This window comes from Colossoma macropomum, unplaced genomic scaffold (assembly GCF_904425465.1).
Source record: "Colossoma macropomum unplaced genomic scaffold, Colossoma_macropomum, whole genome shotgun sequence".
Taxonomy (NCBI): Eukaryota; Metazoa; Chordata; class Actinopteri; order Characiformes; family Serrasalmidae; genus Colossoma; species Colossoma macropomum.
Window position 1 is genome coordinate 25,949,146 of NW_023494789.1, and position 21,932 is coordinate 25,971,077.

General features: G+C 38.6%; 1 protein-coding gene across 1 annotated transcript in view; it reads left to right on the forward strand.

Annotated features, from left to right (window-relative positions):
- The window catches only part of lrp8 (low density lipoprotein receptor-related protein 8, apolipoprotein e receptor), a 169,865-nt gene that overhangs the window by 122,600 nt on the left and 25,333 nt on the right, over nucleotides 1–21,932 (forward strand). Inside the window, exons 7-12 of the mRNA XM_036570667.1 lie at nucleotides 1,288–1,410; nucleotides 3,495–3,614; nucleotides 3,974–4,099; nucleotides 14,603–14,774; nucleotides 19,319–19,546; nucleotides 20,657–20,775. Of these exons, the coding sequence (XP_036426560.1) occupies nucleotides 1,288–1,410; nucleotides 3,495–3,614; nucleotides 3,974–4,099; nucleotides 14,603–14,774; nucleotides 19,319–19,546; nucleotides 20,657–20,775 (888 nt within the window). The remainder of the gene's footprint in view (nucleotides 1–1,287; nucleotides 1,411–3,494; nucleotides 3,615–3,973; nucleotides 4,100–14,602; nucleotides 14,775–19,318; nucleotides 19,547–20,656; nucleotides 20,776–21,932) is intronic.

Here is a 21,932-nt window from a genome sequence, read left to right on the forward strand (position 1 = left end):
AAATGTGATGATGCACTAAGCTGAAAATTCCTGGCTGCAAGCTAAATTAAATTCAGTGCATACTGAGCCAAAAAAGAAGTAAATGCTGCATTTTTTTTGCAAATGTGTGTGTTCGTTTTGATATGCTTTTTGAACTAATTCTCATTGGAACTACACTGATTTTAAATTTTTAAATTATTATATTTTGACACTTTGTTAAAGGCCGTTTTCACCCTAAAAAAATTAACAGTGTAACTTTTTTGGTCAAAATGGTCTGTATTTTTACTGCTTCAGCTGTACACAGAAAGTGTCATTTTTGGTCATTTTCCGCCGAATACTTTTGGTGGCTGATATTTGGCTTTTTTCCAAAAAATTATATGAACTTCTCAAAATCCAGAAAGTCATACACAATGTCAAGGTAGCTATTCAAAAGAATAATGCACTAAAAATTTCTAATGACTTAAATCTGTAATGGGATCATTTTGCTTATAACTTCCTAAAAAAAAGTAATCTCATTACTCATTACTTTACTTTTACATTACTCTCTAAAACTCATGCAAGGGAAAACCTAATAATTTTTTCAGTACTTTATTTTTATATTACTTTCTTTTTAGCTAAATAAACATTTTTAAAAGCATGGCTCTGTCCCTGCCTATGCACAGTTCAAAAACAGCTGCCTTAAAATAAAATCTTAATGAATAAAGTGTAAAGCTTGCAGAGCTGTTCATGAATGAAGTCTGGCTTGTTTAGGTAAAGTGTGGCTCTCTCTTCTTCAGCACAGGAACCTCTGTCCATCAGATCTGTATTAGTAGGATTAGGTGCTTTAACGTATTATTTGCCAAGTTTACAGAGCTTCTCGCACTTGCACTGTCCTGCTTATATACACAATCAAAGTCACACAGTCAGCTGTTGCAGGAGGCACAGGCACATGAAAGTTACGTACAAGGACAGGCATGAGTAATCTATATAGAGGAAATATATGTTGTAAATGCATTGTGCATAGTTGATATTGTTCTGTTAGAGACATGAGTAACACAAGTAATGTAATTCAGTAAGTAACATAAATCAGTAAGTGTAACAGGACAAGAATTTAAACTGTAATGTTTTACACCACTTTGTAACAGGAAAAGTCTCATCAGCTGCCATTGTGGAGTGTAAAATAATGATAAAACATTTCTGTAAAGAGAACATGGATTAGTTGGTGGCACAACAAAAAAATAATGTATTCCTATAAGGAAAAACTATAAAAAGTGGCTTAAGTTTAAAAAGACAAGAAATGTACAAGTTGTTTGTTGTGTTCTCTTACAGCTACTAAGTGTGATGGGCCACTGAAGTTCACGTGTAAGAACGGAGAATGTATTGACAGTAACAAGGTCTGTGACAACATCAAAGACTGCAAGGACTGGTCAGATGAGCCAATTAAGGAGTGCGGTATGTGTGGCAACACAGAGATACACATAAAATCCACTGATACTAGAACAAATCCATACACACAATAATAGACTTTCTACTAATACAATGTGTTTGTAATTAGTTGGACATTCACTATATAAAGAAATACATTCAACAGTTATAATCAAAGTGCAGATTTTCTCCAGGGTGCACGCCTTTAGTCTTGCCTACATTACCCATCAGTCTGCACACATAACCTGCCCAGAGTTCAATGCCCTGAAATCGTCTTTCACTGCATAATTTACTTCCTCTGAAGAACTTGATGTCATCTTCAGTCAGTCAACTAAATCTATCATATCAGACATGCAAAGTGAACATGCTTAATCTGTTTGTTATGAGTTATGATACTGCACCTATAGCTCTGACTCCACTAACCCTGTGATAATGTTGTCTCCATAAGAGAATTTGCTGTGTGCTCTCCATCTCAATGCAGCAGTATGTTAATTGAGTGCATATGACATTTCCAAAAGGCCATCTTGTGTTTGTAAATGTTCCTGCACAAACAGCTCTCTCTCTCTCTCTCTCTCTCTCTCTCTCTCTCTCTCTCTCTCTCTCTCTCTCTCTCTCTCTCTCTCAATTTCGCTCTCTCAATTTCGCTCTCTCAATTTTGCTCTCTGTCTCTCCCTCTCTATGTTTCTGTCTATCTCTCTCTGGTGGTTTATCCACGATTTGAATCTTTAATGCAAGATATATAATCAGATGGCTGGTGTTAATTTCCCCGAGGCTCTTGCTCCGCTCTCTCCCCCCTGCAAATGAGATTAGAAAGAGCACCTGGTTTGCAGTGCCCCCCCACTAACCCCAGTGCATGCTGGGCCGCTTCCAGGTGGCCCACTGTAGTGTAATACCAGTGGGGCCAGTGCAGAGATTTCACTTTCAACACATTCCTGCACATGTCCCTTAACCATTATACATGATGTACATTTGTTCAAGCTAGTATTCATCTCTCACTGCTCTCTGCCCTGCCTCTCCTGCTCTTTCTTTCTGTTTCTCTCTTTCTGTCTATCTCTTTTTCTGTCGCATTGTTTCTCTTTCTCTTTTGGTACTCTCTCTCTCTGTTTCTTTCTGTCTTTCTCTCTTCTCTTTCTTCTTCTCTGTTCTTATCTAACTGTCTTTCTTTCCCTTTCCTCTTTCTCTCCTTTTCTCTTTCTTTCTTTCTCTTCCTCTTTCCTTGTCTTGTTTTCTCTCTTTCTCTCTCACTCGTACTGTGTTCTCTTCTCACTACACTAACACTCTCTCTCGCTTTCCCTCTCGCTGGATTTGTCCATCACTGTTTTCCCCCTTAATGACTCTCACCTGTATACACAAACAGGCACATTCTCTTATGTCCTTCCATTTCCTTGTTTCTACAAAAGATCACAAACTGCAGTCATACTTGCATGTATAATCATTTAAATACAGACAGTCGTCCATATACACACACAGCGGGCAGGCTAATTACTGCGTACTTCACTGAGTTTGGTAAAAGCTTCTCGAGGTACTTATGATAATGAGCATAGTTTCAAGGCTGTGACTGGAGGCAGGATGTTACAGCATTTCCATAGCTAACTCCAAGGATGGAATAACGTGTTGGTTTCGTAGCAATTAGAAAGTGAACACTTTTACATGATGCTGCAGTGTATCTTTCTGGCTCCTTGCCTCCATGAACGGAGGGTGTATTTTAAAAAGCCATCAACAAATCCCTGCTCTGATGTTTTCTACAGAGCTTTGCTAGATCATTTTTTCACTGAATAATGCAGGCAAACATGCAGAATTCCTCTATCCTCAGCTGTGTATTTTTATCATATTTATTTATTTATTAATTTTAGCATTTAAGACAAATGTCTCACCTTTCCAGCTCCCCCCTGCGCGGGCGAGGAAGATTTTACTCAGCTCATCACTTTCTCATAAGCTCCTGGCACGAGCCCGAAACTCCACTGAGAAAATGAAAATGAAACAACTCGCCTGTCAGTTGCTGTCAGGTTGCCATGGGCACATTTCACACACCATCCAATCCCAGCTGGACTTTCTGACCTTTTACTCATTCTGCCCCCCTCCTTCCTTCTCCTCTCTTTTCTCCATCACAGGCCTCAATGAATGTGCCAACAACAATGGTGGCTGTTCTCATATATGCAAGGACCGGCGGATAGGCTATGAGTGTGAATGCCCCTCAGGTTACAAGCTGCTGGATAAGAAGACTTGTGGAGGTAAAGCTTCTACCTAACTCTGCTGATATCACCCTAGGACTGGTATTTCGTGCCTGTAATCACAAATACATATTTTTAATAGCTTTGCTTAACAAAGGCACATCTGCTAAGGACATACTGCTTTTTCTTAGAACAGTGTAGGCATAGACAGACTGTGAAAATACACTGTGGTGTCTTATGTTAGATGGTGAATGTATACAATTTGGACATTTGACTAGGTTATAGAATAAAATATGCAATTAGCCACAAGATCAGTCATGTTAGCATCATTTATCTTGCACATAGACACTTCAATACAGAAGCCTTTTATCCTGAGTGTGCTTGCTTTACTATTGACTTGTTTCCAATGTCTCCTCTAGACATAGACGAATGTGAGAACCCAGACGCCTGCAGTCAAATCTGCATCAACTACAAAGGCGACTACAAGTGTGAATGCTATGAGGGGTACGAGATGGATCCGGTTACCAAGACCTGCAAGGCAGTGGGTAAGGCATTCACCACCAAACTGAGCTCTGTTTGCTGTGCTTTTAAAGCAAATGTTTGCCATCTGTTATAAGGCCAAGCATCTGTGTTTGACTCCTCTAAAGGTTGCTTATGTGGTTGTTGTCAGGCATTGCCTGATGGGCTGTGGACCCTGCAGCAGTAAATGAACAGTCAAGTTTGAGCTTAGAACGGGAAAGTAGATGAAGAAACTCCAGCAAAACCAAATAAACATGCCCTGAATAGGCCTATTTGTTTTCTTTTACTGTATATTTACAGCAGAAACTGTGCATTCCACTCACGGAGCTTTAGGGCTGCAGCTATTGAATACTTTATTCAACAGAATAATATTTTCAAATTGCAAGACAAACATGCTTAATGTGATGATGCTTTCATTTATTCCTTCCACTATTCTAGGCAAAGAGAGGGTAACTACATAAATACAAAGGATAGAAAGAAAGTTACAATTACAAACAAATGAATTCAAATATGCAGGAAGAAGTAAAGAAAGAAAATACACAGTTCCATCTAAAACAAAGGAAGAAAAATGATAAACTCACATAAGCAAAGATAGGCGTGCCCTGACAGTCACAGGAAAAGAACAAATTCAAATTGTACAATTTCAGCAGAAGGTAAACTCTGTATGTTCTCACCCACATTCATTCCATGCCAAACAAAGACCAAAATTAAAGGCAGTGTAACCTATTTTCCTGGCACTCTAATCGGTAGGCGAGGGCAAATATAAAATCCTAATCTTCTACACTAGTAGTGGTGGGTTTCGTCACTCAGCTTGGTGAAGAACCACCTTCTTTGACAGGAAATAACCATTACACTTGCAGATAAAACAAGACAAACCACTGTTTTGCGTGAGGTTCTGTCAGATGCTTAGTTATGCTGCTGCTGCATGTTACTTGCTTGTATGCTGCATGTATTTTGCTTGATAAACAAAACCTTGTTTCCTATTGGACTGATAAAAAAAAAAGTGTGTGATCTCATGAAAGCAGCCCTATAGAGTTTTGTGCAAGGTTTGTGTCAGGGGGGTGTTCTGAAAATATTGATGAGCTGGACAAGGCGAGTGGAATGAGGAAATAAGATAGAAAAATATATAATATATATATATCATATGTCTATTGAAAGGGGTCCTCTTACCACTTTCTGATCTTGTAAACTTACTAAGGTCTCTATAGTTGTAAACGATTTTGCAATATTGCTAAGTAAGACTACTGTTGAGCATAATGATCCCTGTCAAAAACAATAAACTCGCATGAGAACAAAAAAGAAAAAAAGCAAGGTAATGTAGTGAGATTTTATTTTAAGTAATTTTGTTACTGTTTCTGCTGATCTATTCATTATGAAATGTTTACACAATGTAAAGACAGTGTTTATAAATTATGTTAACAAATATATATACACCAATCAGGCATAACAATGACCACCTCCTTGTTTCTACGCTCATTGTCTATTTTATCAGCTCCACTTACTATATAGGTGCACTTTGTAGTTCTGCAATTACAGAGGTATATACACACACATACTTACATACATGAAAAAAGGAGATTGCTACTTGTTTTCCTGTTTTGTTATTGATGGAGTGTTGTATCTGAAAGCTGTTAAGCCCAAAACTGATTCAGAATTTAAAGCCCCAGTCAATCATTGCTGCACCAAGTTTGGCGTGTTACTTGAAATGCTCTGTTGCTCTAGTACTAAAAAGTGTCCAGCGAGTTACTGCAGTGTCCTGATTGGGTCTTTAGTGTGTCAATATTAAGTCTAGTGGATGCTCCAGAAATGATTTGTGATGAGACATTTAAATAAGTAGCCTTAAGTGATCAGTAAACCTTAGCTGGAGAGGCAGGTGAGAGAAGGGAGGGGGATCCATGGTGTCCCAGTCATCCCTCTTACGTCTCAGTCATTAACTACAAACTCACTAATAATGAGGAAGTGGATACAAGAATTGGTTCCGCTTAGCTCTAAATGGCGTGAAAATTGCATTGATTACTGCAGTCGAAGGCAAATGAGTCTTTATTACCTCTCAGGCAAAAATAGTGCTGTCAAAGAAAGGAGGGCATTTATTAGCAATGTAGCATGTGCAGTCACAGTCCAGCCACAGAGCTCCCTTAAGGAAGGAAGCGATCTTACACTTTTTTCTAATCTCTAAACGTGTGAGCAAAACAGCACAAGGGTCATCATTTAAGAAGCTGCTTATTTTATTTGAAAATGAAATGCCATCTCCTGATAGTTATGAGGTAGCTTGCTTAGTGATTGTGAGGTGGTGTGAACCTAATGAAGTTTGTCAGTTTCAGAGGCTGTTTTGCTTCTTTATTTGGCTGGCAAGGCTGTAGAACATTCCAGAGCATTCCAGTGTTGTCGTCTCAATAGGGGTTGACAGCTGGAGGGACACTGTCATTAGGCATATTGTGCCACACTGGGCTAGAAAAGACTCTGCCTCAGGCTAAGCAGCATGCACAACATCCTAAAATATTTCTTGTCCTCAGAAGAAGTTTCACTTATTTATCATGATGCTTTCTGCAAAAGTTTATGTATTGTTGTCTTCATTGTTTTATGCTAATGTAGTATGGTAGAATGCTAGTGTAGTAAGAGTTTTTTGAGGAGCCCATTTACAATATTTTTCTTGCATTTTATTATTTCCCACTCACATTTTCCCATTATGACATTTGTGTGGGTTTATATACCAAAAATAGTCTCAATTCATTTTTACATGACCATTTTCCAATCTCTCATTATTCTTTGGAATTAAAAAGACTATTTTTGTTATTGTGCCTCATGTGGTACCTGTTCTGATTGACTGCCCTGTTTTGCACCTCATGAAGGTAAAAAGACATTGTAACTTCAATATGATTGGCCGGTGCTAAACAGCTATAGGTGGAATGATTGGTTATATGTAAATATTTTGATTTTCCCAGTAGTTAGCCAAAAAGAATTTTGCAGCTTGGTTTTTGCACATGGACTGTGAGAAACAGAACATGCAACCAACTGCTAAGACTGAACTCCAGAGTTGTGGAAAAATATCCCTGCAGATTTCTTTGAAAAAACTAAAATGAAGTCTCCTGAAAAGAATGAAAGTTGTAATAAAGGAGAAGGGTGGGCACATTAAATACTGAAAAATTCTGTTAACTTGTGGTTAAAGGCCATTTTGACCGGAAATTGGATAATTAAAATAGTCTTTGACCTCTGCACAGTACTGCTCATCAGATTCTTCTTTCAAAGCGATATGGGCCCTTAAAAAGATCGATCCATCCGTCTGTCCATCCATCCATCGATTTGCTGCTTACTTCCGTTACTCTAGTGTGCATAGAAACTCCATGAAATAATTTTGATATTCTCACCATAGACATATCTTTCATAAATGAGTTGCTCTTTGCTCCCGTCCTACCCATTCATAAGCATTCACAGTAGAGGCGAGGAAAGATAAGAGACTCGTGCTTTGACACAAAGGCGGCCGAGCGTCAGTTTTCCGAAACCCATTTTTCTGACACAATGGCGACTGCAAATATGACCTTTGGGTTCCAGTGTGACTGGTAGCATGAATAGTAAGAACAATGAGTAGTTCATTATAAGAAACAGTATGCACAGCTTGACCAGACTTATTTATTTATTTATTTATTTTATAGAGCTATATAGTGCTTTACTTCAGTTATCATCTGAAAAAATAGCATCTCTTCTAAAGGTTGCTTATGTGGTTGTTCTCTATAGCTTAGCATCTGTGTCTCTAAAGGCTGTTTATGTGGTTGTAGTTGGTGCCTCAGTAAAAAAAAAAATTCCATTGCGTTACATTTTACTTGCATTGCACAAATTGAATTGAACTGACATTCTCCATAGTTCTGGCTGATATATAATCATTACCATGACATTGATGCATTGTTAATATAGATTTTCTGTAAATTCTGTTGATAATGAGCATTGTACACATAACATTCTATTCCAAGTGTCCTTGTTTCCTGTTTCAGTTTTTGGAAATTCTAATTTCTGTGCTTTACATATGGTATCTAGGACCTGACAGTAAACTGAAATGCACACTGCATATCTAAATGTCAGTAGACACCTGCTTATCCAATGATTCTTCCAAAATCAATGGTATTAATAAGGAGATTGTCACCCCTTAGCTGCAATAACAATCTCTAATTTTTCTTTAATCTCTAATTTCTTTACACTCGATTTCGGAATATTGTTGTGAGAATTTGATTCCATTTAGCCACAAGAGCATTAGTGTGTGTGGCCAGATACTGATGTTGGATGATTAGTTCTGGATCACAAACACCACTCCAACTCATCCCAAAGGTATTTAGTGGGTCTGAAACAAGTCTGAGTTCAAACTTAATTGTTAAGCACAGTGTTGTGCACCACTACCATTCACTTTGCTTTGTCAGTACTGTATCTTGGCATAATTAGAATTGGCCACCTATGTGCAAGAAAGATCGTTGATGGTTCTGATGGGTCTGTGTGTCCCTTGAGGGTCACATGACATACCCTCTTTCTCCACACATGCCAAGTATCAGTAATTCCTCTTTAATCATGTGTTTGCAAGTATGAATTTAACAAATTACAGCTCAGCATTGTCAAAGTAAATTAGTTATCAATGCGTACAATGAACAAGTGTTTTTGGGCACTTCATGTGGTAACAAAAAGGCCTTTCTGCAAGGGCAGTGTTGCAAATGAATCCTTGAATTTTAATGAAGTACTTGACTGTCACTGTAAGTGGCTGTCTTTCCCATTGGGCAATAATCCAGCCAAGCAGCTCCTCACACCTTTAATTAGTTGTGTTTGTCAGAGACAGATGACAGCACTGACCTGACGCTCCCTGGTGTCACTCTCCAGTGGGGCACACGCAGCACCACACAGGTGGCCACCCAAAGTGGCTGCGTTCTCATTAAGAGAATGAGGTGTGTTATAGCCTGTTCAGCTCTGTGCTGCAAGTTTGAACTGTGTAATTTGGTTTTAATGAGCAGGTGAGCAGTGACTCCAGGGCTGTAGGAAAGATGCACAGTCATCAGTGCGCAGCTTGGTCTGATGCTTTTATTCTCCATGCAAGACAGATCTCTCTCTCTTTCTTTCTCTCTCTCTCTTTTAGGTTCAAGGCAACTTTATTGGGATAACTGTATCAAATACAATTTTGCCAAAGCATATTACCAACAATAATAATCATTAATTAATTAATTAAACATAATCAATAACAATTTTAATATAGCACAAACTAAAAACTCATAGCCAAAGTTGATCAGCTCGTCTTACCTCCAAGAACCTCTCTGTCAATATCAGATTCATCCACAGCCTTTTGAGTGTGCTTTGTAAAGGCACCCTTGCCATATATTACATTTTTGTAGCTGAAGCGTTTTTTTGTAGCTTAAGCTACAGTGTGTGATAGCGTTACTGTTACCGATACCTTCTGCCACAAAACATTTAAAAATTTACGTGTAACAGCACGCTGTTTCCAAATGTTCTGAATAGGCTACTTTAACATTAGATTAGCGAGCATGTTACATTACCAAACAGTGCCACCCATCACAGTACAGGCTTGATTCTGAAAATGGTGCTCTGGTGACACAAATTTAGATCATAAAAATGTTTGAGAGAACAAAAGTAAGCCACCCTACTTTTGTGGTGTGTACATAGAATGTGCGGTTCTGATGCGTGTAGCTTTTTGCCATGGCTGAGCTGCTGTCATGCTCAGTTTTTTGGAGTTTTTTTTTTTTGGCTCTGATTTCTTCCCTTTTTCTGTTAGCGCTGTCAATCGGTGGGTTCCCACATCACCAATTAGTGAGTCTTTATTTTTCCATTCAGATGTCGAATCGAAATTTGGCATGTCATCATTTTTGAATACCATCATCATTTTAAACTACGGTCATCATTGTACATACTGTGGTAGACGGTATCACCATCATACTGCCCAACCCTAGAAACCACTGTCCTTGACAAAACCAAGCATATGAGTGCAGCCTATCAATAAAGTGGGTATAATGTGAGTGAAGTGGGATGTGATGGTGAGGGGTTATGCTATGCCCACACCCACACTCAAATGACTATTACCATACCCTCCTCTCCTTCTCTCTGGATCTCAGTCAGAATTGAGAAAGCTGCTGAAAGGCCATGTCTCTCAGCTTTAGATTTATGGATATGCTGCACTCAAGCACCCACAAACTATTTCCATCCCTCTGCATTCCCACCAACAGCCAGAGTTTAGCCAATGATTTCACAAAATTGAGTCATTTACCATATCTGTCAGAGGGCGGAGACAAACATCTGATGGATGCTTTTTTTAACACTAACCAATATATCACAGTTCTCCGTATGAGTCTGTATGATTATCCTTATGTTTATTAACCACTTATGACACAACGTCTCAGAAGGAGGTCAGAGAGCTGAAAAATGTGATCACTATAGCAGGATGACACAGTGATGTCTTTAAAGGGTCCAGATTTGAAAAACCATGTTTTTAAAATAAGAGTTCATAAAAGTTTGGGGAAAAAGTGCATTAACTAAGATTACGAGGTTAACCTGATAATGAGCCTGTGATCGTGACGTGTGTCTGAACTCCAACGACTGTTAAGGAATGCTTAGATTATGTAACAAAACATATTACAAGTTACATGTGTACATATTGGTAAAGTTTCAAAACCAGTCCAAATACAGTCCAATATATTTATAGTCCAAATGTATGAAATGTCTGTTTTTTACTTATTGCTTTTTTAATGTCACAAAAACAAAACATCCACATATATATGCCTGTTCAGCTTACACTAGTTCAGCCATTCACTCTGTGGTTATAAGTAGTGTTTCAAACTGGACCGTTTTGAAATGAGACAGGGCAGCCAGCCAGAACAGAGATCATTTACATATACCAGTAATATATTGTTGCTGTCCAAAAAAAAGTCATACATATAGGCATAAAACATGTATGCGTTTTTTTGAATTATTATTTAAATTTCATTTTTCTGCATCATTTGAAAACAACAGCTTTACATTGTGTGAATATTTTAAGATAAATGAATCAATAGAAATGCTTCAAAATCACTTCTCTTACATCTCTATACAGTAACTTGCATTAAGAGCTAAGAATGTGACAATATGTGAACAGATATAACACTTACAAAATTTGTTTGAAAATGGTCATTTAAAAATGGATTTGGCTGCTGTTGGCACACAAAAAAACACAAATGCCATAAGTGGGGAAAAAAATAAAATGCAGGAAAAATGTAAGACATGGGCACTTTATTTGATAAATCACATTGAGGCCATTATGTGCGGAAGCTGGAGACTCCTTAATGATTTCATTCAATCCGTTTAGTAGTGAAGATACTTGAATTGATGTAACTGTTCTGTTAAATTCATTTAATGACATGAGTGTCACATCTCTCTCTCCCCCCCTCTCTCTCTGTATCCCCATTGCTACATTATACATCCTGGAGGAGGGATGTGAGATTGATGACAGCAACTTCAGCAGATGGGGGAAATGATTGAATCCTGACTTTGGCTGAAAATGAAAATATTTGCTCGCAGTGCAGTGGCCCATGAGGGGCTTATGAGAAGGGGAATGAAATGTTCTTTTTCCCACAAGTCCCTTCTATTATAGAGGGGCCACACAATCTGAGTGGAGCCCTCTAGCCCCTTGCTCAGGACCGTTCACCAGAGCGCCTGAGAGCCCAGCCAAACCAGCCTCACTTTTCCCACATCACGTTCAGTGATATTGAAAGCTTGGTGGGGAGGGACGAGACAGGGAAAAAAATGGGGAGGGGTGTGTGTTTGAGGCCCCATCTATCAGCCCCACTCATCTCTCTCCATCACTGTCAAACCTTAGTGCTCTTCACACTCTCATACTGACCTACGATTGTGCTACGTCTGCTGTAAATCTCTCTCACTGTATCTCTCTCTCTCTCTCTCTCTCTCTCTCTCTCTCTCTCACACACACACACACACACACTTTCTTTCTCTCAGTGTTTCTCCCTCTCTCTCTTTCATTTTTTGCTTCTTCACTCTCTTTCTGTCTCTCTGTCTTTCTCTCTTTCTCTCTTTCTCAGAATGAAAATCTGTTTTGTTTACATGGACTGTGCGGAGTTCTAATATAAATAAATAGTAGGGTTGAGAAGCTATTAGACCACGCCATTGTGGAATTTTACTGTTTGTAAATCAGCAAGTTGCACCAAATTAGCTAGCAGATAACCCATAATACCAGATATTATGATAGCAAACAGGATGGTTACTGTCATACGCAAAAAGTTTTGGTGGTGAAGTGAAAATAAGTTAACACATCCTCTACAGGGAACAAACATATTTATAACACTCACAGAAAACAAATCAAACTTAAAAATGCAGCTTAAATATTTCTTGCAGCTTGAGATTGGGTAGGCTTGTCATTAATCATTAGGGCACATACTGTGACTGCACCTGCATGGAAGTAAAAGATAACTTTATCAGCTGGCAACAGAGATTCCACATTAATGTTTCTGTTCTTAAACTGTATTACTTTTTCGGTTTTGTTTTTATGTTTCTAGCAAAATGCTATACATTTTAGAGCCCTTTTTATGCGCTGTGTGATTCAGCTTTCGCTTTCAGCATGTATGGCCTCAGGGCTGAGCTATTGTTGCTACTAGACATGTCCACTACACCTATTTTTTATTTTTTTCCTTCAAGTGGTGTCAGATTTAATTCTCTGATATTTTTATATTTGCTAGAGAAAATGTTATTTTGTTTATTTTGGTCCTGTCCTGCAGTGATCGAATATTCATTTTTCCAGCATTTTGTATGCCAGCCTTTTTCTGCCTGGTATGGTCACGAAGATATACTCTCCCTCCTTTGCCCCCTCTCTTACCCCTTCCCCTGTCTCTCTCCATCTCTCGCTCTCTGTCTCTCTCTCTCTGTCTCTCCTTTTCTCTGTCTCTCTCTCTCTCTCTCTCTCTCTCTCTCTCTTTCTCTCTCTGTCTCTCACTCTCTCACTTGCTCCTTTACTTCCTGCCTACTTTTTCTTCCTCCTCCATCTGCCACATTGTCAAAGCAGAAGCAGTCAGGGGGCTTAAAAGGGCTGTTCATCCACTGTGCCTCCGCTGCTGATTAATACCTGCTCCATTATTCTATTGGAGCATACTGATGGAGAGAGAGGAAGGCATGGGAAACATGGATGTGAAGAAGGCAGTATTCTAATTCTAATGCTGAAATTTTGACCATAGAGCACTTATTAGATCTGGCAATAGAGTGCCTATTAGGCCTGGCCATAGAGCACTTATTAGGGATGAAAAGCCAAATGAAAGTTTGATAGAGGGCAGAGGAAGGAGAGTGCAGGAAATGAGGGATGGGGCTGGGTTTCCTCTCTGAAAAAAATAGTGTGAGCTCCCTTCCTCTGTGGTGATGGAAAGAGGAAGCATGTTGATATGGTGAAGGTGAAAGCAGTGAGGTTGTTGATGTTGTAGAGGTGAAAGCAGTAGAGTTGCTGATGTTGTAGAGTTGTTGATGTTGTGAAGGTGAAAGCAGTGGACTTGCTAATGTTGTGGAGGTTAAACCGGTGAAGGTGGGGGTTTTTTTTTGGTGGCACAGCTGAGTCACTAAACCACACTGACTTGGCTTCCCTGAGGTAGACACACTTACACTGACTCACTCCATAGGCCGGCTGCCTGGAAACACTACAGGTGCATGTCGTGCACTCACACACATGCAAACAAACATTCTGGGACAGGCCGATGACCTAGAAATATGATGCAAGTTCACTGCTTGTACACAACATAAACACACAAGGGCCATTAACCTGGAAAACATAGGGATGACTTGAGTCCACTGAAGAAAGGGACTTTTCAGGATCCAGTTATTCTCTGTTCATGTATGTTTTTTTGCTGATTAAAAAAACATTTTTGACATTAAGTCTGTTGTATTTCCTGAGCTCAGCTGAGTTTGCCTTTGTAGTGTTAGTGTTTCCAGCACACCCACGTCAAGTCATGAAGGGCTTGTTAATGAGCTGATTAGTTGGACCAGGTGTGTTAGGAGCAGGTTAAACATGAAAATATGCAGGGCAGGGGTTCCCAAGTAAAAGAAATTGCAAACCAAATGGTGATTCTCCATTAAAAAATCAGATCTATATGTAGCAATTCAAATGAACATGGCTTCCTCCAACGTTTTTGGAAATGGGGTTGTATGAGCATTCAGCGGCCATGTTTTGAAAAAAATAACTGTATATAATTTCCTGAAAAATAATTATTTTTTCCACTGCCATGGTCCAAGGCAAAAGTTGGGAAATCGCAGTGGTAAGTGGAATGTTGCTGCTGGTGGTGGCTTTTTCCATCCTTGTACCATTTAAAGCAGCGAAGTATCTCTTTTGCCATCATCCGTGTACCAGCAACAGCATCACAGTTGATCTGAAGTCTGCATTCTCCATTGAACAAAAAAGTCTTTTGCTCAAAGCTAAACAGCTTCCAAACTGTGCTGACATCTCTGTGATTCAAGACTGATGTCTGTTTTTACTCTGCAACTTAAGGCTAATGTCTGATGTATCCTTCTGGTCCTCTCCATAGGTAAGAGCCCATACCTGATGTTCACCAACCGACACGAAATCCGGCGGATTGACCTCGTAAGGAGGGATTATACCCAGGTGGTGCCCACCTTGAAGAATGCTGTAGCGCTGGATGTAGACGTGACCACCAATAAAATGTACTGGTGTGACCTCTTTCATCGCAAGATCTTCAGGTAAAAATTGAGGGGCAGACACAGTATGATCGTGTGTCACACGTAATTTACAGCCATGGAACATTTATCACTGTTCATGCTGTTCATGCTAAGTGTCCATGTGACATAAGCCTAGTGTATGCTTCCACGCTAATGATCTAATGACTCAAGCTGGTAGCGTCTGAGGGTCTTCTTGCACAGAGAAATGTTGCTGATGCAGTGGCAGTTGGACACAAAGTCATTGGTCCCTTTAAACATCCTGCCTTGCTATATTCTCGCCATGAATACTGTGAGATTTTTGTAACGACAAAATCACAACCACATAGGCTAACAAGGGACACAAAAAAGTCAACATTTGCAGTACAATAGTCTGTATATGCCTACTTTAATTTTATTGACTGAATAGATTGCAAAGTATAAAGTTTAATATAGTTATTTTTAAAAGTGTCTTTAAAATAGGCTGCAGCGAGACTGTGTTGTCCTATATGTGTACATCAGCACCTGGTTTTAGTTTCAGTGCACAGTGTGGCACAAGTTAACAGAGCCACTCAGTTTGTCAGCTTTTGTGCTCAGTGCTTGGATGTACAGCGTGTTATTTTGAATGAAACAGCTTTATTGAAAATTGTTTATAGACAGAGATGTTTGTAGGGGCTGCGTTTCACATAGCATGTTACCAGACCAAGCGTTTTCGTACAGTGTGAGCATATAAATCTTAGGCTTTGCCTGTACATGACAGTATATTCAAACGTACAATGTGCGTCACAAAGGAACAAGATTTCTAAAGTCACACAGTGTATGACTGCCTTTAGAGGACATTCAACTGCCGCACAATCAGCTAACTAGCCAAAAAAAGATTCCAACGAGACGTAAAACTTGACAAGTGAGCTTCTCAGATGAATTAGCCTAGAATGTGATGCATCCCTACTGAAAACATGACATCCCACTCGATATTCAGAAAACACCTTGTAGCCTACATACAGTAACAATTATCGAAAGTTTATTTTAAGTTTACTTTATATTTTATGTGATTGAAAGCAGTTTTCATCAAAATAAGTGTATTTCCTTCAGTTCAAAAGCAATTCAAAAGTTGATTCAAAAGCATAAATGAACCAGCCCATAAAATATATATATATTTTTCGGTTTCGGTTTTGAATTTTAGTTTCACTTTTGGCCAAGAATTTTAATTTCTGTGCATCACTAATGTTTAGAAATCTTCTATTGTTTTAATTTTTTTTGTCCTTATCTTAAACCTGTGCCTTCTCTCCATTTCTCTGGTACTAAGCATCTCTCACACACATTCAGAAACTTACTCACATGCTGCTGATGAGCAGCTTGACGGTTGTCTAATATTAACGAGGGTATGATCGTTTGTAATTAGAGTTAATCGCCCTGATAGGCCTAAGCGAGGCTGCTTGGCTGCTGAGTGCTGAAACTGAAGCCTCCTCACAGCACTCTTCAGCCCCTCTCAGTTTTCACACAATGCAGCCTCTCTTACAGCTTTTCAAACAATCAATATCATATGCTGGAGCTTTTGCTGTTGTGTACATATGTGCATATAGACACATGCTGATGTGCATTCTCATATGTCTTTAGAAAAAGGGATTCTCTTATTCTCTTACAGACTAATGGATACTGCTCACTTAATTACTTATTCAGACACACTGCCTCTGTCTCTTTTTGTCTCTCTCTTTCTGTTTCTCTCAATTCTTCCCTCACCTCTGTATCTTTCTCTTGTCCTCCCACACTCAGCTGGATGCACTAATTAATGGTGATCTGCTGAATAATGCTTACAGCTTCTTTGATTTTTGACAGTGCAGTGGTACAACTATTTAAACAGTTGTTAGCGTTAGCTGGCTGGTTAAGTCAGTTGGTTGCAGGAATTTTAGCTTCGAGAAACTCATGTTTGTTTGTCATGGCTCAGGTAACTGACAAAATGTCACTTGAGGATCTCCTTTTCAATCGTCCAGTAAACCATCTGCCTTTGATTTTCTTTTCCATTAATACGGCATCGCTGATCCAAAATGTATAAAATCTGTGTTTTGATTGACTCTTTTATGAAACTTGAAACTCACATTTTTTTGGAAGGACAAGAATAAAATATATATTTATAGAATGCTTTGCGAAAGGGCATTTTTTAAAAGCATCATCTCTAAAAGTTTAGCTACATGCCATGTTGGGTGACACTGGGGCACAGACAGTTTGCACTCTTTACATGTGCTCTTCACCTTGCTTGACGTAGACCCAGTCTCTCTTCCCATGTCACCCTGAGTCCCATCAGTCTCTACTAAATCATCTTAGCTACACCATATGCTGCCTTTAATTTATCCCCCACTTTAATATGCCCCATTACTCATCTCCTCTTCCTCTTCGAAAGTCTGTGGGTAGAGAGATGGTTCATTAGCATAAGCACTTCCAGAAACCTTGGGAACGCAGTTGATGCCTCAGAACTGTGTGAAGCATTCTAACTTGTCAGTGTTTTTTGTTGGTGTTCTGTGCATCCTGACACGAAGAGAATGATTTGTGATTTTTGCCTTGAGGAAACTGCCATCATAACTCCCTGCCACTTGGAATTTTCTGACTTCTTTTGGTGGTGCTTGTTTGGATATATATGCTGATTAGCAATTACAAATCTCTATCAAAATATGGCAATTTTTAAATGAGGGCCACTGAACCTATCCCATTTAATTATGAAGTCTAGCCTAAGTCAGGTTGCCTTGAGTGACAACTGAATTAGTAGTAAATTAGAAAAGCATATTCATTGAATCTTGTTGTACTCTGTGACTTGCTCTGGTAGTTTCTTTTTATGCTGTTTTGGGAGTGGGCAATCAGTATTGCCTCCAGATGATTTATAGGTCATGCCAGTGTTATCATGGGTCTGATTAATTCTGATTAGCATCATTTTCAGTCAATGTAATGCAAGTTTTTAGCCAGAATATCTGAAGCCAAAAATAACACAAGCAATTAGGAAACCAATCTGTTGTTTCTATTCAGATAATTCATCTTTGTCAAATACTTGCCTGCACTTAACACACAATGTAGTTAACTTTCTTGTTTACTACTTTTTATTATGTAGCCTGTGGCTTGCAGAGCATGACCTGAGTTTTAGCATGTAATGTGGATTTTATGAACCACTGCATTGAAAGTTATCAGACTTCTACAACTGAAACTTTGGAGGTGTAGAAAAATATCCTTGCAGGTTTATTTTAAAATGCTGATAGCAAGTCTGGTGGAAAGAATGGAAGCTGCAATAAAGGCAAAGTGTGTATACAGTAAATGCAAATGGTCTTATATATAGTTGTTGAGGCTTCTTCTTATTTTTCTATTAAATATGTTTTCTGCTTGTTTCCTTATCCTGAATGTATGTTGTTGAATAACTTGTATGACCATTTTGTCTATATACACACAGTTGTTTTAGCATGATTATCAGGTTTGGACCACTGTTACCTAGGCCGTGAACACTTTCATTACCCTCTAGTCTTCTTTCAGTTGCTTTCTCTTCTCCTTGTTTGGCATTCTCTTTGAGTCAGCTGAATTAGAATTGGGCCAGTACACCTGCTCCTAATAATAGAGTTCTTAGCTAAGCTAGAGTGCGCACAAGAGAAATGTTCCCTGACCAAGTCTGCCTCTGTCCTTGTGATTCGCGGAAGCAGCTCTTTGAAAAGAGTCTTACAGCCTCGCTGCCTGATAAGGGAAGACAGACCTATTCTGTGAGCGAGTGCCCAATGTGGTGCAGCATCTGTTAAAGAGGCATTCACTTAAAAAGCCACAGATGGAACATTACCAGGTTGCAAAGTTCTACCCCCACTGGTGACAAGTAACATTAAGATGATTAGTTGCTTTGTAATGAGCCCCAGAATGCAGTGGCTTGACTTATCATAGCATGTCATTCACATTAGCTGCCATCATGCCTCAAGGTGAAGTCATGTGTCATTCTGTAAATGTCCTAACATCAGGTTAGTGAACAGATCCGAGTGGTGAATAACATTATTCTGTCCTACCAACATTATTTGCGAAATATACAGGTGCTGGGTAGCTTCGATGCCTGCATATGAATATAAACAACAGCTGGGTATAGGAGTTGTTTGTGAGGTACATACTCACCAAGAGGTTGTTAGATACACCCAGTATGCTGTGATTGGTCATGAATAAATTGGTACCATCTGGGTCTAAAAGCTGTAGACTCATGCACTGTCAGAAAAAAGGTACTGTGCAGGTACATTTTTCATTCATCAAGGTACAAACTATGTAAATGTACCCTCAAAGGTACAACAGTAGATTTAAGGTCTGACTATGTACCTTTGATAAGTTTTTCCCTTGGGAAAGGTACATAATTCTAGTTTTTCATAAATTAATAATTTAAAAACAGACCAATAAAATAAAAAGGCTAAAGATGAGCCATGTTGTATTGAGTCAGTACTTAGAAAAATAGAATTCCAATGGAACATGGTACCAATATGTTCCCTAACTAATGGTACTGAAGACAAACCCTTGAGAGTATCAACCCAGTGACAGTTTAGTACCTTTTTTCTTTTGAAAGTGTGTATGTGTTTTCTTTTCTTTTTTAGTGCATATATCAACAAAGCCAGCAACTCATCTGAACAGACCACACTTATTGACACTGCACTACATTCACCGGAAGGCATAGCTGTGGATTGGGTCCATAAGAACATCTACTGGACTGATTCTGGACACAAGACCATTTCTGTTGCAACTAGTGATGGCAAGAAGAGAAAAGTGTTGATTGATACTGAACTGAGTGAACCACGTGCAATTGCTGTTGACCCAAGACAAGGGTGAGGGAACAGAACAATCTTCTTCCATACTTTAAAACCCTTTCTCTGCTAAAAATGTTATTACTACTGTGTAGCAGTAACGTAGCATTCATTGAACTCATTTTTTACTGTCAGAACAAAGACAGAACTCCAGAAATGTTAACTGAAGTCTTTACAACCTACACAGTAAACTTTAAATGAGATTTTTCGTTTTTCATTATTTTAACTAATGTATCTCCATTTACTTTTTATCTGGTACCTTACTTAGCAAGCTAATGTAAGACTTTGACCTAATGTACTCCATGCCCTGAAAATATTCTGCACCCTCATGTCTTCAGCACACTACTATCTTTCCTCTCAGTGAGCTTCTAAAGTGCTTAGTCACTTATTTCCATCATCATGGTGGCTCGATCCCCTTGAGCCTCTTTCCAGCAAATTGTTGAAGTAGAGAAGCCTGAAAAACATGCAAATGAGCACCAGAGAACAGGTCTACATGCAAGCTAATTGCAGCCTGTGGACAAAGTGCCTGCCGCTCTTGGATGTAGTTAGGTCTTAGACACCTTTTGATTAGCATAAAGTTACCTGAACTCCCCTCAAGTCTTGACATATGAATGGAAAAGAATTAGATTGTAAAATTTACAGTAACACTGTGGGTTGAACAGGGAATTTCAGTTTTAAAGTGCATTTAATTGTATTTCTGAAGCAGATATTAAAAATCTTAGTCAGGCTGTACATATATATATATGTCAGTCTGTATGTATTTATTAGCTTCCCATTTGACTTTTGTCAGATGTTATCTTTTTTAATCTGGACAGTAAAGCGCATTACTTTTAATGGTGTGCAAAACATTAATGATAAATCGCTAAGCAGCAATCTTAGTAAATGTCTTTAAAATGGTCTTTAAATTGGAAAAATTATGTATGGTGTAGCCATGAGTAACTCTCTGGGATTTTACAGCTTGAGTGAATAAGTACTGTGTTACCTACTCAATTGAATGAGCTAGTACTGTATGTATTACTCCTTGAACTGATTATCAGGCATTTTATAAACAAGTTAGCCATGTTGATAACATACAGGTGTTTTCTTTCACTTTTAGTTAAAATATGTCTATTTGTTTTCTGGTCTTTTCAGATTTATGTACTGGTCAGACTGGGGGACACAGGCCAAGATTGAGAAGGCTGGGATGAATGGGGTGGATCGGCAGGTGCTGGTCTCAGAGAGAATTGAGTGGCCCAATGGAATTACTCTAGGTAAACGAGAGGATGGTGTACAAATGTTGGGTTTAATTTCATCGTCTGTTTTCTTGAAATTAAAATATATTGCTGCTATTGGAAGAAAACCTTGTATCTCCATTTTTAAATTTCTTGATGAATGGATCAAAAGAAATGGCCCAAAAATGACTTGGAAAAACGTCTGGTTCCATTGACTTGCATTAAAAGTAAAGTATGTTTTTTCCTTCTCCTGTAAAGTTACCATTTTGGAGATACAAGGTTTTCTTCCGACAACAGCGATATGTATAATTTCACTGAAAAATACCTGAAGATGCAGAAATTAAGATAAAATAAAGCCACGTGGTGGAGCAAAGTGTGACATATTAAAAAAGGATTGGTTTTGTTAATTTACTGTAATTATGGGCGCTGCATAAAACACGGATGCCCTAAAGTTATCTTAGCTTTATATCTATCTGTCTTTCTATCTGTCCATAAATTTTACCTTTTACACCAAATCTGAAAGGTGCAGTATCTCCACCACAACTCATTAACAAATGAAGTGCCCCAGATCAGTCTGATGGTGGCAATATAGCGCATTGTTTTACAATTTGACCATTTGATCTTTTAAACCTTGAGTTGTATCAAAAAATGTATGTATCAAATCCTTTATATCTTAGATTCATTTTCTTATGCCAAAGAAAAAAAGCCTTAAGGACCAAGCACGTCTACCATATTGAATTTCAAGCTAATTTGCATAATATATAAAACCTGCTTTTGCAAACTAGTTCTAGTGTTTTTGCGCATTTTGGCAATGAATTGTAACAAAAAAAATCAAACAATTTAATTTCAGTGCTGAGTTAGGGCTATATCTGACCTGCCTGTGTCCTAGTTTACAATTAAGAAGGGGATAGAGACATCTAATGAGAGAGAGAGAAACAATAAACCTAACAGAGATGACAGAAGTCTGGCACAAAAAAAGCAAGAGAGAAGAAAAGTATGCTAATAATAAGAAGCAGTCTCCAGTGGCCAACAAGGCTTTGAATCATTTGCCATCTCTGCTTTTCATCAATCACCAGCCAGTATAAGAAAAACTAAATGGAATTGCACAAGTATTGCTGTCAATATTTTCATCATTTTTCTGACTCTCTAAAGCAGGAGGCTTTTTGAAAAAGCAGTCATGGTAGATGGATAAAAAA